The sequence below is a fragment of the Moschus berezovskii genome, chromosome 1 (genome assembly GCF_049115385.1).
Source record: "Moschus berezovskii isolate FMDL1 chromosome 1, NW_MosBer_1.0, whole genome shotgun sequence".
NCBI classification, from domain to species: Eukaryota; Metazoa; Chordata; class Mammalia; order Artiodactyla; family Moschidae; genus Moschus; species Moschus berezovskii.
In genome coordinates this window covers 113,761,617-113,777,325 of record NC_142460.1, presented here as the reverse complement: position 1 = coordinate 113,777,325, position 15,709 = coordinate 113,761,617, and the positions used below count along the sequence as shown (strand labels likewise).

Below are 15,709 nucleotides of genomic sequence, written 5' to 3'. Positions count from 1 at the left end.
CAGTTGAGCTATTTCAAATCCTGGAAGATGATGCTGTGAAAGTGCTGCACTCAATATGCCAAGAAATCTGGAACACTCAGCAGTGGCCACAGGACTGGAAAAGGTCAGTCTTCATTCCAATCCCAAAGAAAGGCAATGCCGAAGAATGGTCAAACTACTGCACAATTGCACTCATCTCACACGCTAGTAAAGTCATGCTCAAAATTCTCCAAGCCAGGTTTCAGCAATATGTGAACCGTGAACTTCTAGATGTTCAAGCAGGTTTTAGAAAAGGCAGAGGCACCAGAGATCAAATTGCCAACATCCGCTGGATCATGGAAAAAGCAAGAGAGTTCCAGAAAAATATGTATTTTTCTTCATTGACTATGCCAAGGCCTTTGACTGTGTGGATCACAATAAACTGTGGAACATTCTGAAAGAGATGGGAATCCCAGACCACCTGACCTGCCTCTTGAGAAACCTGTATGCAGGTCAGGAAGCAACAGTTAGAACTGGACATGGAACAACAGCCTGGTTCCAAATAGGAAAAGGAGTACGTCAAGGTTGCATATTGTCACCTGCTTATTTAACTTCTATGCAGAGTACATCATAAGGAACGCTGGGCTGGAAGAAGCACAAGCTGGAATCAAGATTGCTGGGAGAAATATCAATCACCTCAGATATGCAGATGACACCACCCTTATGGCAGAAAGTGAAGAGGAACTCAAAAGCCTCTTGATGAAAGTGAAAGAGGAGAATGAAAACATTGGCTTGAAGCTCAACATTCAGAAAACGAAGATCATGGCATCTGGTCCCATCACTTCATGGGAAATAGATGGGGAAAGAGTGGAAACAGTAACAGACTTTATTTTTGGGGGCTCCAGAATCACTGCAGATGCTGATTGCAGCCATGAAATTAAAAGACGCTTGCTCCTTGGAAGGAAAGTTATGACCAACCTTGATAGTATTTTGAAAAGCAGAGACATTACTTTGCCAACAAATGTCCGTCTAGTCAAGGCTATGGTTTTTCCAGTGGTCATGTACGGATGTGAGAGTTGGACTGTGAAGAAAGCTGATCGCCGAAGAATTGATGCTTTTGAACTGTGGTGCTGGAGAAGACTCTTGAGAGTCCCTTGGATTGCAAGGAGATCCAACCAGTCCATTCTAAAGGAGATCAATCCTGGGTGTTCATTGGAAGGACTGATGCTAAAGCTGAAACTCAATACTTTGGCCACCTCATGCAACAAGTTGACTCACTAGAAAAGACTCTGATGCTAGGAAGAATTGGGGGTGGGAGGAGAAGGGGACGACAGAGAATGAGATGGCTGGATGGCATCACCAACTCGATGGACTTGAGTTTGAGTGAACTCTGGGTGTCGGTGATGGACAGGGAGGCCTGGTGTGCTGTGATTCATGGGGTTGTAAAGAGTCAGACACGACTGAGCGACTGAACTGTACTGAACTGAATGTCCATTCACCACCAGAGTATGGGAGAATGCAAATAACCTAATTGATGTAGTTTACACTGACATTACAGGCTTCATTATTGAGCTCATGAAGTTCAGGAGAGGCTCAAGTAGTGGATTCGATAAGCTAGGAAACAATGATCCAGAATTCTATTTAAAACTGAGGTCAGTGCTAGTGAGTGAAAGTCGCTCAGTCATGTTTGACTCTTTGTGACCACATGGACTATACAGTCCATGGAATTCTCCAGGCCAGAATACTGGAGTAGGTAGCCTTTCCCTTCTCCAGGGGATCTTCCCAACCTAGGGATTGAACCCAGGTCTCCTACATTGCAGGAGGATTCTTTAGCTGCTGAGCCACAAGGGACGCCCAAGAATACTGGAGTGAGTAGCCTATCCCTTCTCCACTAGGTCAGTACTAGGGATAATTATAAATTAACGAAATCTTATGCTGTGGCCCTTTCTCCATCTTCTCAAACTTAACTATGCATCCTTGCTCCATTGATCAATCATGTCTGACTCTTTGCTACCCCACGGACTGTAGTCCATCTGGCTTTTCTGACCATGGAATTTCTCAGGCACGAATACTGGAATGGGTTGCCATTTCCTTCTCCAGGCGGTCTTTCTGATCCAAGAATCAAACCTGCATCCCTTGTGTCTCCTTCATTGGCAGGTGGATTCTTTACCACTAGCGTCACTGACATCTTTGTTCACTTCTCATCTGGTGTAAGTGGTTCTCTAGGTTTTGTATCACAACCAAAGTAACTATACCAAAATAAAGTCAAATAATCTTTCTTTCTTTCTTAAAAACTTTCATTAGTTTCCTACTGCCCCTAAGAAAAAGTATAACCTCCTTAGCTTGATATGGAAGGCCTGGTATGATGTGGCCAATGGCTTGCTCTCCCAACTCTTCTATAGCTGCCCACCCTGGCCTTGTGCTCTGATCATACAGCAGCACTGGCACTGATCTACTAAGAATAGTAAGCTGTTTTATAAATATATGCCTCTGCATGTGCTCATTCCTCCTGCATAGGGTGTTGTATCCACTTTCTAGATTATTTCCTTTCTTTTGCCCTTATAGCTGGTAGTTCCCGTCATCCTTTAAGATGAAATGTTCTCCATGATAAACTTTGCCAGTGGCAAACCTTCATCTGTTACCACTAGACTTTATATTTATAGCATGACGATTAATGACCTTATTTTAATTATTTATATATTTGCCTCTCTTATTAGAGCATGGAATTTCAGCTAGCTCAGATAGTTTTGGTTGGAAATAAGTCAAATGATGCAATAATCCATTCCTTTCTACCAAAATGTATCTCTTTCTACTTATCAACTAATAAAAGGAATCTCTTTAGACTTGCCCAAGGCCATATACCTGTTTCTCAGATATTTGGATAAATTTCAAAGCACCATCATATTACATATTCTACACTTATGAGAAGATATTCTAAATGTCAAACACATACAAAGAAAGAGAACAGGATAATGAATACATTACCCATTTCAACAATTATTAGCTAATGATCAATCTTATTCTACCTGTGATGTCCATAGCTCCACTCTCCTTTTTTCCTTCCAAATATTTAGAAGCAAATTTTAAATGTAGTAACTTTTCATTCACAAATATTACTGTATGTATTTCTAGAAGTTAAGAACACTTTGAAAATATACTGATAATATCATTATCATACCTAAAATATTGTTTCTTAATATTACCAAATCCTTAATTAGCATTCAATTTTATACTACTTCTCATTTTCAAAATTGTTTGAATAAAGACCTAGAAAATCTGTACTATACTGCATAGGTTGATGTTTCTTTTAATCTAAAGCAACAGCTTTCAACTGGGGGCAATTTTGCCTTGTAAGGGACAATTTTGGCAGTCTGGAGATATTTTTGATTTGTACAACAGCTATGAACTGAATGTTTGTGTTCTCCCAATATAAAGATATGCATTAAAATCCTAACCTCAATGGACTATATTTTGGAGATGGGCCTTTGGGGAGTAATTCAGCTTGGTTTGGTTATACAGGTGGGGCCCTCATTATGGGATTAAAGCCCTTACAAAAAGAAGAGAAGACTTGGGATCCCTTTGTGTGCATGCAATAGGCCATGGTAGAATATAACTAGGAGGAGGCCCCTCACCAACAATCTGTTTATACTGGCAGGCTGATCTTGGCATTAGCTTTCAGAACTGTGAAAAATGCTTATTGTTTAAGCCACACAGTCGATGGTATTCTGGTATAGTAGTTCAAACTATCTGCGATAACTACAGGAGGGGTGTTACTGGTACCCAATGAGTAGAGGTCAGGGATACTGCTAAATATCCTTCAATGCACAGGACCACTGCCACAATAAAGAATTATTTACCTCAGCCCCCACCCCCAACAAATGTCAATAGTGAAAAGCTGAGAAACCCTGGTCTAGCAGTTCCTTTGTCACTAATTTGGTCATTGAATAAACTGGGCCATTTGTCCTAGAGAGTTTCTCACAGTATTTTGCTGATGACACACTGCAGTATTATTTTTATATTTTCTGTCCCTTGTGTTTATGAGCAATTAGATTTAGAAGTTTCATCAGATTCAGTGGTTTTTTTTTTCATATTTCTTTTTTAGCAAAATTAGTTTATTTCATTGATAGTATTTTGTACTTCCATCAGGAGGTACATAGTGTCTAGTTCCATATCTCTCGTCACTAGAGGGAAATTTTGATGATCAATGTCTAAATCCATTCCTTCAATAGTGGTCTCAAAATGATAATATTGTATTCTTATATTTCATTTATTTAAAACATCACTGTTTCTTGAAATATTTTTTACAATGTTTGATACAAAAATAGCATGGTGCCTAAAACATCTACTCATTCTGTGGGTTTTGTTTTTTTTTTTCCAGAAATATCCTATACCACCTTGATGGGAAGACAAGCCAATTTTCAATACTCCTGGAAGCTTGGGAGCACTGCAAGTCACTTGCATCAAATGAGACCCTTGAAGAAGCCCTGTCAGAGGTGTTGAACAGCATTAATGCAGCTCAGGTTTACTTCAAAGCGGGACTTGATGTGTTCGAGAGTGTCTTAGTTGGAAAGAACTGAGAAAACTCTCAGCATTTTAAAACGTTTGTTTACAATTCCTCAAGCAAAAGCTCTAATCTCACCAGATTTTCTGACATGGAAGACTTTTTCCCCTTAGTGGCTTTTTATATAAGTATAAAGCTATTGTTCTTTGTATTTTTTGATGTACATGTAAAAAGAGCATTTTGCACATTTAATATTTTTCTTATATCTAGATTTCTGATTATGTAAAAGCAAGATATTGAAAATAATACTTAAGATTTATCTATTAAAAAGAAATCTGCTGTATTTTTCTATATATATATATATAAAATATTTGGGGAAAAAAATTTCCAAGAAGTTCTGGACAATCTTTGTTCCTATGGATAAAACATGTAGGAATAGAAATGATTCCCTATGTTAGAACTTTAATGACCTACCTTCTGTAATAGAAATGGACAGTTGATATGGTTTCAGATTAACTTTTACTATCAAACATTCAATATGAACAACAAGTATTCTGACTGTGTGATTGGTTGACAAAAACCACTTTGAATGTGTCAATTTTATGAAATGAAGTGCCTGTTTATAACACAACTAGATGTAGTAATACACTGGTTATGAAAATGTATTTTTTAAGTATTAATTAAAAAAAAAAAAGAGCCATAAACATTCCAGGGGAAAATCACAAGGAAGCTGCACAGAGCAATTTAATTGTAATTTTTTTTCCTAACCACTTATAAGGTGACTAGCTTTGAAACCCCTAATTTGTATCAGTTGATTTTGTAAAAATTTTGGGAGTGATACATGTCTTATGAGGGAGAAAATATGTATTTCTTCCTGTATTGTTTCTGTAGGAAGCACTGAAATAGAGCTACTCTAAAATGAAAGGATCTCACTTTGCTCCTCATTCATGTATCTTTTCTGAAACTCCTTGCTGAAAGGCAGTTTTCTCAGAATACCATATCATATCCACAGGAAAGTAGCAAAGTTTCTCTTTGAAAACTCAAAATATCTTAAAAAGTATCAAATTGCTATTTCTGCCACTGACAAAAAGGACTTCTGATGAATGAAATAGTTGTTTTGATCAACAAAAAGGCTCCTTAATTCTGTGAAAAAACTTTTTCTTCCTTCTCTATCCTTACTTGTGATTGAGACACCAACACATAATATATTCATGCTTCTACTTTTAGGCAGAAAATACTGTATTACTTTAAGAGTGTATCTTTCCCATGCTTCAGTTCTCTCATGTTGAAAATGAAGCTTTTCACACTAAGGCCATTGAATGGCCTTAGTATCCACTATTCCACCAAACCACAGAATTCCATTAAGTGTTTAAACTCTGAGCTTACCTTTAGAAATTGATTTAGTACTGGATAAAGCAATTTCTCTTAGGAAGCATATCTTCAGAATATTTCATGTGGATTATTTTTTCTCTTACACAACATTCAAACACATGTCCCTATCACACACCTCCAGAGCAACTTCACAAGTAGTGCCTATAGGTCTAAATCTTTGCTGTGTATGAATGAACATACACCTAATCTTAACGGAAAACTGAAGTTAAAGGGAAAGAATTAGTCAGCATTGATTAATTGATTTATAAGGGTCAGCTGTTCTTACTATAAGTAATGTTTATATGCTCAAGGCAAAGAAGAGAATTGAAGCAATTAGCTAGATAATTCAAGCAGAAACTCAGTTTCAGTGAATTGCTTGTGTGCACATATTTTACATAAGAAAGGAAACTACCTTACAACATATATTTCTAACCAATGCACGTGTTTGTCTGAAAGTATTTGCCATGTTGAAAAGTGGCTACAGGAAGGGGCTAAAGAACCAAACTCCCACATTCCTTGGTGTCCGTGGCTCTCTCCTTCCACAGAAAAGAAAAGAGGCAGGAGGAATATACATACAGATTTGTGTCAGGTCAAATAATAGAAACCAATACAATATTGTAAAGTAAAAAAGAATCCCTATACCAAAGGATCAAAAATAGTGAATCAAGTTTTAGTGTGTTCATTTTAATTTTTCTTTTGGAGCTGGATTTAAAACAAAGACAAATAATTATTGATTTGGTAGTTTATCATTTTAGAACAAAATCATAACTAAATTCACTCCTTTAGACTGCAATAGTGTTGAGAACATGAATATTTGTGTTTTCACATTTTTGTTGAAAGATTGTGTATTTTGCTAACCCACACTGCACAGATCAAAGTTTCAATGTTCTGTACTTATTACTTCTAAATCATATAATATTTGATACTTAGAAATTGAAGTTAACTATGGACCAACATGTTTTTATTAGCCTATTTAAGAGATGATGTGAAGAAACTGAATTATAGTTGAAACAGACATCCACCAATTCTATAAATGCTGCTCATCTTTGACTGAAACAAACCTCTTAACGTTACTGCTATAGTCTGATTACCTCAGGGTTCCTTGAAATTTATATCATTTAAACTTTTCCCTAATGATCCAAGTAAATAAAATTCTATGCAAGTTATTAACAAGTATTTTCAATGAATCAGTAGTTAGGTTAAATCGTTGCTGATATATCTGGATGCCTAGTACTGCTCACCACCCTTCATACATAGCATTGTGCCAGTCCACAATGAATCATAAATAATTATTCCCCCAAGAAAAGGTGGCAGATGTGAACCACTGCAATTTGGGTTCAGTCAGGGTACACCTGGAATACCGCTCTTTGTGAAAAAGTACAGATTCCAGAGTCAAAAGAAAGCCCAAGACATTCTGATTCAAGTCTGAGAATATTACCTTCAGTCAGGGAAAGCATCAGCACCCCTGCAGTAACTGCAGACAAAGTGGTCAAAGAATTGGGGTAGAGTCAGTTTCATGCATTGGAGAAGGAAATGGCAACCCACTCCAGTGTTTTTGCCTGGAGAATCCCAGAGACGGCGGAGCCTGGTGGGCTACCGTCTATGGGGTCACACAGAGTCGGACACGACTGAAGTGACTTAGCAGCAGCAGCAGCAGCAGTTTTAGTTAGTAGCAGAAGAGCTGCTAAAATTTAAGCTTGTTTGTTTTCTCATATAACAGAGTTCTAAATGGTCTTTTCTAGTATATTCTAGGTATCTAGTCATTATATCAGATGCTGGATGGACTGGAAGCACTGTTTTTTCAATTAGGGACTAGTTCATTCTCTCAATATACCTAAGTAGAACTGTCCCAGGGAGTTCATGCATAGGGCACAAGCCTGTGTACTTGTGGGGAGGTAGAGAGAGTCTCTACATGATACAAGTGCTCAGGAAGGAGGGTATTAAGCAAAACACTTTTATAAGAGAGCATTTCCCCCTATCTTAAATTGGCAGTTTAAATCTGTATTTCTCAAAATGTGGTTTTTGGGGAAGGGAGCCTAGGAATCTATATTTTTAGCAAGATTTCCCAAATGATCTTTATGCTTAATTATTTCTCATCTACATTAATAATCCTGGGTCCTCCTGAGAAAACATCATGTGGCAACATACTAAAAAAATTGAAGGGTCACAATAAAAAGAGATACCTGTCACTTTGCTAATAATGGCATTTTAAAGAAAGAGAGAGTGAGTAACCATTGTATTTCTCAAAGAAGGACCCAGATGCAGCTAAGTCTGTGCCTGCTACAAGTCAGGCACGTTTCTCAATTTAATGTATTTTTTTTAATTGACTCCTCATGCCAACTTATTTTAAAAGATGAGGAAATTTAGTTGAGTGACTGCCCAAAGTTCCATAGTTAATAAAGATGATTGATGTATGTGTCTCTGCTGGGCCCCCTGGGGTCCAGACCTGTGCTCTTCATGATAGGTGCCAGAGAAAGTTAAGAATCAGTTACAGAAAGTGACATTATTGAAAATTTTAATGTATTACTGCACAGCTGATCAGACTATATCATCTGCCACTTCACTGGTTGAACTAAGGAGTCTGAAGAAACCAACAACATTATTCCTCATGATGGTAGCCCACCCCAACAATGGTGGACATATGTAGGTAAATCAGAAGATAAGTAAATAAGAGCACAAAAATAAGTAGGTAAATAAGAGCACAAAAATAAGTCTACATTGCAGAATATCATGACAACTTGATGAAAAATAAGACCAGAAGCTACATGTCTCATAATTTCTTCCTTAAAATGTCTATATACCTTCACTGGGGGAGGGGGGAAGACCAAGTGCTGGGACTTACAACCTTAGTTTTATATCATACTTAAAACTCAGAATAACTAATTGACTTTTCAAATTACATGTATTTTAAATTACATGTACTTTAAAAGTGTATAGCATACAATAGGTTTCTCCATCGCAAAGATAGGTGTTATGAAAATAAAATGATTTATTACCATGTGTCCAGTGATGAATCAGCATCTTTGCCTCAAAAGAAAAACTATTTTCATAATTGGTAGACCTAGCCAAAAGTGTTCCCATGAGACATTCTGTGATATGTATGATTAATTACTCCAAACACTAAACTTTTTCATTGATATTGCATTGTCATCTCATTGGTTTAAAGGACCATTTAAATGTGCCTTAACTACAAATTCCCTCGATAGAATTATATTTTAAACTGCCAATCCATGTGTTGAGTGGAAGGCAAATGGGTCTATACATTCCAAAAGATAGATCAGCAACCTAACAGTTCCATTACAGGAGCATGGATGCAACATAGGAGAAAAAATAGACATGTGATATTTGAGCAAAGAAATATTCTGCCTAGGTGCACTAGTAAATTTGTATTTCTTGCATGAGTTTATATTGCTAGCTTAAAAAAGACTTATTAGAACTGCTGTTTGGAAAGAACTTAAACTTCCAAGAGTTTTAAGCACCCCATCAAGTGTAAATACTTTTCAGTTAAGTGGGATATTTTATGCAGTTTAGAATTTCAAGTGAGGTAAATTTAAAAGAGGAGTTGCGAAAGAAAATTTTTAAACGTAGACTATTTTGGTCACCACAATGTTCACTCAGTTCTGTTTTCCCTTTTTAGATATACTGTAGCAATGGGATTAGGCTTTTTTTTTTTTTTAACTATGAGAAAGTAATTTTAGTATATAATCTTTTCAATGTACATTTATCTGTTAATCAGCCAGAATTTTATTTCCATAATTCCTTTCCATTATCCTTCAAAGATGTACATTGACGTTCCTTGAGCATTCCTGGGACCATCAAGAATCTTCAGAGTTGGCTGACTGTGAGATGTCTAAAGATATTTAGAATCCCATACTTAGATGGTATCTGAATTTACAAGGCAGAGGATTAAACTGAGGCACTTTCAGGTAGAATTCAAGAAAAAGCTACTTCAAATTTTAATATGTTCTGGTTAGATTATTTTGTATTTGAATTAAAATAGTTGTGCAGTTTTGTGTAACCAAAATGGCAATTTTGATTTTTTTTAGACAAAATACAATCTTCCAGGCCAAAGAAATGTATGACTACTCTAATTTCTTAAGCAGGCTCTGTCAAGAATTAACTCAGTTAATCGCAGTTGATTCTAGATGCAGAGCCTACATCTAGACAAAGCTCTAACAAGTGTAGGCAGAACCTAACAAAATTCTTTCGAATCCCTTTGATGTCTTAAGCCAATAAGCACTGAAATAGCTTTTCTCAGAAGAAAGAAGATTTTATTTTCCAGGGGCTAATTAATATGTACCACCTCAGTCCCAAAAGGATCACACAGGTGCCTGTACCATGCCATATGTCATGTGCTATATTCCAGCAAGCTCAAGAGATTAATATACAATCATTATCATGGATTATTATGTTGTATTGAAGTTAATGTTGATCTTTTGTTCTAATTAAAGTACAAACTTGGCATTGGAACAGAAGCTTAGCTAGAGAAATGAAGTTAGAGTCTCTATTTTAATGCACTACATCATTTTTTCAATAAAAATATGTAATTATTTAATTATCTGGCCTGCTCAGTAAGTTTAACTCTCTAACTTGTTCAAGACTATTTATTCAACATAATAATAACACAGGTGGACACTCCTTGGAGTGTTTTATCTTTTGAAATTGTTAGCCATTGTTAAATCGTGCTTTCAGTATATGTGATAGTATTTTATTAACGTTGACTTGTCTACCTTTATATCAAGCTGCTGCAAGTGACCACCTTATTCTGAAAGAGAAAATGCTATTGCTCTGTAAAAACAAGTTTGTCATACCCGTTTAATAAGAAACAACATATTTTACTACACCATTGCAATTTGTCTGCAGGAAACAAAGTGCCCAGATGGTTAAGTGTAGCTCACATTATTATATTCCAAAGATGTTATACATAATTTGATCTAGAAGCTGAGATAGGACTCTATTAGGTGATTTTGTATTTACATTTCACATAGGAAGGTTTAATGGCAAATATTTCCCACATATTCAGACTTGCTACTTGTAGAATATGAATGCAGTTGTATTCAGAAAGGGAAAAAAAGCTTTCTAAGACACTTTGAAGGGCTAATTTGCTTTTATAGACATCTAGAAAAATCAGCACATCATTGATGATAGCTTCATATGTGTTTGGAATGTTCAGATGGAACATGAAATAATTTTAGCCATGTCAGCAGTATAGCAACATTTAGATATATGAAATTTTATAATGAGTAAAATTTCTTAATTGTATAATAAAAATAAATAAAAAATATAGCCCTAAAAGAATGGTGATAAGCAGAAGATTTATAAAGATTTAGAAATTAACTTTGGGTAAAATTGGAGCACAATTTCTTCATTTAAATTTGTTTGATTAAAAAATAAATCTGTCTCAAAGGGTGTCCCAATTATTAAATTGCACTGAACTGTTAACAGTGTTCAGTATTGTTCAAAATAGATTACATCTCTGATTTGGAAATGTTTTCATTGTAAAGAAATTCATTGTTAGTGTCTTTGTTGTGACTGATTTTGAAAGATTGATTTAGAGGCTTGTGTCTCTAGTTTCTTAATTACTATATAGGGTTGAATGCCTAATTTCTATAATATGTGGATGTCCACCAAGAATCTAGTGCTTTTTATATTTAACCCAATTGTGATTTTATTTTACAACATTTTATGTACTATTCACACGACTTGATATATGGTTTACTTAGAAAAGTATGTTGTGATTGGAATGACAAAAAAATGGATTAGTATATCACGTCCATTAAGAATACAGGTGAATATTTTATATTTAGTTGTTTAAATATTTGCACATAGTTGAATATTATGAAAAGAAGGCATCCTTTAAAGAATATTTTCTGATTCATAAATGTAATATGTATGTGCAGTGACCCAGTAATATTTAAAATGCCCATTTACAAATATTAAATACAGGTGAAAATCATTGTTATATTGTGTTCTGTTATAAGTATACAAAATGAATTAGTTGTTAGTATTACTAATGAATTATCTTTCAGTTCAGTCGCTCAGTTGTGTCCAACTCTTTGTGACCCTGTGGACTGCAGCACACCAGGCTTCCTTGTTCATCACTAACTCCCAGAGTTGACTCAAACTCATGTTCATTGAGTCAGTGATGCCATCCAACCATCTCATCCTGTCATCCCCTTCTCCTCCCACCTTCAATATTTCCCAGCATCAGATCTTTTCAGATGAGTCAGTTCTTTGCATCAGGTGGCCAAACTATTGGAGTTTCAGCTTCAGCATCAGATCTTCCAATGAATATTCAGGACTGATTTCCTTTAGGATGGACTGGTTGGATCTCTTTGTAGTCCAAGGGACTCTCAAGAGTCTTCTCCAACACCACAGTTCAAAAGCATCAGTTCTTCGGTACTCAGCTTTCTTTATAGTCCAACTTTCACATCCACACATGACCACTAGAAAAACCATAGCTTTGACTAGACGGACCTTTGTTGGCAAAGTTATGTCTCTGCTTTTTAATATGCTGTCTAGGTTGATCATAACTTTTCTTCCAAGGAAAAAGTGTTTTTTAATTTCATGGCTGCAGTCACCATCTTCAGTGATTTTGGAGCCCCCAAAAATAAAGTCTGCCACTGTTTCCACTGTTTCCCCATCTATTTGCCATAAAGTGATGGGACCTGATGCCATGATCTTCTTTTTCTGAATGTTGAGCTTCAAGCCAACTTTTTCACTCTTCTCTTTCACTTTCATCAAGAGACTTCTTAAGTCTTCTTCACTTTCTGCCATAAGGGTGGTGTCATCTGCATGTCTGAGGTTATTGATATTTCTTCTGGCAATCTTGATTCCAGCTTGTGCTTCATCCAGCCCAACGTTTCTCATGATGTACTCTGCGTATAAGTTAAATAAGCAGGGTGACTATATACATCCTTGATGTACTCCTTTTCCTATTTGAAACCAATCTGTTGTTCCATGTCAGGTTCTAACTGTTGTTTCCTGACCTGCATACAAGTTTCTGAAGAGGCAAGTCAGGTGGTCTGGTATTCCCATCTCTTTCAGAATTTTCCACTGTTTATTGTGATCCAAACAGTCAAAAGATTTGGCATAGTCAATAAAACAGAAGCAGATATTTTTCTGGAACTCTCTTGCTTTTTCAGTGATCCAGCAGATGTTGCCAATTTGATCTCTGGTTCCTCTGCCTTTTCTAAATCCATATTGAACATCTTGAAGTTCACAGTTCATGCATTGTTGAAACCTGACTTGGAATATTTTGAACATTACTGTACTAGATGTGTGAGATGAGTGCAATTGTGTGATTTATTTTTATGTATTTATCTGTATTGTATATTACACCCAAACAAGATAAGCCTTGCTCAGGAACACACTGTAAGATTTTATCATCTTTTTCTTTTTTGCCTCCCATTCTTTTCTCAAACATTCAGTCCTCGTTTTAGGCCATTTAGCTTTAAAATCTGTGCTGACATCAAGTAACAGCATTTGTGTCGACTCTAATGCTAAGGAGTTTTGTTCCCTCAAATATACACTAGAAAATGCCAGTTCTTTATTGCTAACGGATCTTTATTGAATGATTAGCAGATTTCACTAATTTACTCATTCAGGAAACATTGACAGGGAGCCTATTCTAGGCAAGATATTGCATTAAGGGCTGGAAGTTTAAAGATGACTAACACAGTTACTTTCTAGAAAGGGGTCCCAAAACCCCAGTACTGGTCCATGGCCAGGAACCTGGCAGCACATAAGGGGTGAGCAACAGACAAGCTAGTGAAGCTTCATCTGCAGCTCCCCATCACTTGCATTACCATCTGAACCATCCCTCAACCCCAGCCCTAGTCCGTGGAAAAATCGTCTTCCATGAGACCAATTCCTGGTAACAAAAATGTTGGGGATCACTCGTCTAGGATTTCACAGCCAAATAAAATATAACGCTTCAGATTAACTATTGGCAATACTAGATTCAGAGGGACTCACAATAGTGTAATTTGTCACAAGGATATTGACAGAGCAGAGATGGCTAAAGGCACCGAACATTCAGACTACATAGCTAACTCACTGGACCTTCCTTCAGGCTCATTGAGGCTAAAGCAGAGTGTACTTGTTGTAGCCACGCATTCTGGGAAACAAACTCACTTAGAAGGACAATGCAGATAGTGGAGTGCAATTTATTACACCGGCAGGCCCAAAGCAGATTCTCCTCTTAGCCAAGGACCCCAACCAGTTTTTGTGAAAACCTTATATACCCTAAGTGTACATGCCCAAACCCACCTCCCCAAATTCCCTGAAACTAGTCTGAACAAAGGAAAAGAAACATACAAAGTTAACCTGTGATTCATACACCTCTAGCCTAGGTAGTTAACAATGGACAATTATCAATAGGCCTGTGGTCATACCCCAAATAAGCATAATAGAATGTATGATTCTATTCAGTTATACAGATATTTAGGGTATTCTTTGAGGAGATGAAGAGTCCAGGTACAAGCCCTAGAGCTCTTTCTTCAAGGGGCCTGGTTTTCCCGTTGGTATGTCATTTCCATAGATACTGGGCTTATAGCTCAAAGTTCACAGTCCAGCCCAAGAAGGAGTCCTGCTTTCAAGATAGAACAGGCTCTGTTTCCTCCTTCCTTCTTTTTATTTATTTATTATTTTACATTATTGTATTGGTTTTGCCATACATTGACATAAATCTGCCCCGGGTGTACATGTGTTCCCCATCTTGAGCCCCCCTCCCCCCTCCCTCCCCATCCCATCCCTCTGATTCATCCCAGTACACCAGCCTCGAGCATCCTGTATCATGCATTGAACCTGGACTGGCAATTCGTTTCACCTATGATAATATACATGTTTCAATGCCATCATTGCCAGATGACAGCTAACATTTTTCAGGGGCTTATCTTTGTGCCAGGTATACCTATGCTACACACAAAAATTTTGAAAAAATAATATGTATTATGCATATGTATATTCTGCAGAATAATATGCATATTATTCTAACCATGAAGTAAAATTCAAATGTACAAAATTATATACCTATGACTAACATGTGTATTCAAATTATAAAAATACAGACTGAAAAGTAAATAATTTGATTCATGGTAGGAGAGAAACAGTGGTAAGGATAGGGGTACACAGAACACTATAACTGTATTGTTTTATTGCTTTTTTTTTAACAGAAAAAGGAATTGAAGCATATGCAATAAAATGGAGGAGAGTTGTATCAGATTTTCTCATTTCTTTACATCCTCCCTAGTCAGTTTGGGTGGTGGATACATGTGTGCTTGTTGTGGAATTCTCACTGGCTTTCTAAATAAAATTTCTGAAGTAACAAATTTCTAATAAAGTGGTCTGATCCTGAAACCCACACTTATAACGACTACCCTAATATGTCTTTCTAAAGAACACAATTTTTTAAACCCAATTCATTTGCTCTTTCCTCCTTCAACTGTACTAATCTTATAAAGGAAGAGGCATTATTAGAAGGAATTCTCTGACATCCTAAGTGCTTACAGATAGAATTTCACCACAGTTATATTTTTTGCCCAATTTGCTCTTCTTAAAAATTCTTCCTTGTGTTAGTAAATATTCTGGATTCTCTTACTAAAAATAGGAATCTTCTTTGATCCTTTTATTTCCCTTACTTCCTATATCCTATCTATCAGCCAGTTGAATTGGCTTTGTTGCAAAATACAGCCCCAAACTGACACTTCTCCATCTCCATTGCCACCATCCTATTTAATGCCAACATTTCTTCTGCCATGAATTAGAGTAGAGATAAGTATTTAAAGCAAAGGGAATTTTAAATCATAAATTATTCCAAAATTTTTGAAAGGGCTACTATACAAAAAATGTGAAGCTACTGTTTTTCAGAGATCAGTA

General features: G+C 36.4%; 1 protein-coding gene across 4 annotated transcripts in view; it reads left to right on the top strand.

Moving 5' to 3' along the window:
• The window catches only part of NAALADL2 (N-acetylated alpha-linked acidic dipeptidase like 2), a 1,658,577-nt gene extending 1,646,791 nt beyond the window's left edge, over positions 1-11,786 (top strand). For all 4 annotated transcript variants that reach the window (XM_088839027.1, XM_088839030.1, XM_088839024.1 and 1 more), the window contains one exon: positions 4,337-11,786. In XM_088839027.1, the coding sequence (XP_088695153.1) occupies positions 4,337-4,535 (199 nt within the window). In that variant the 3' untranslated portion in view covers positions 4,536-11,786. The remainder of the gene's footprint in view (positions 1-4,336) is intronic.
• The last annotated feature ends 3,923 nt before the right edge of the window (positions 11,787-15,709 follow it).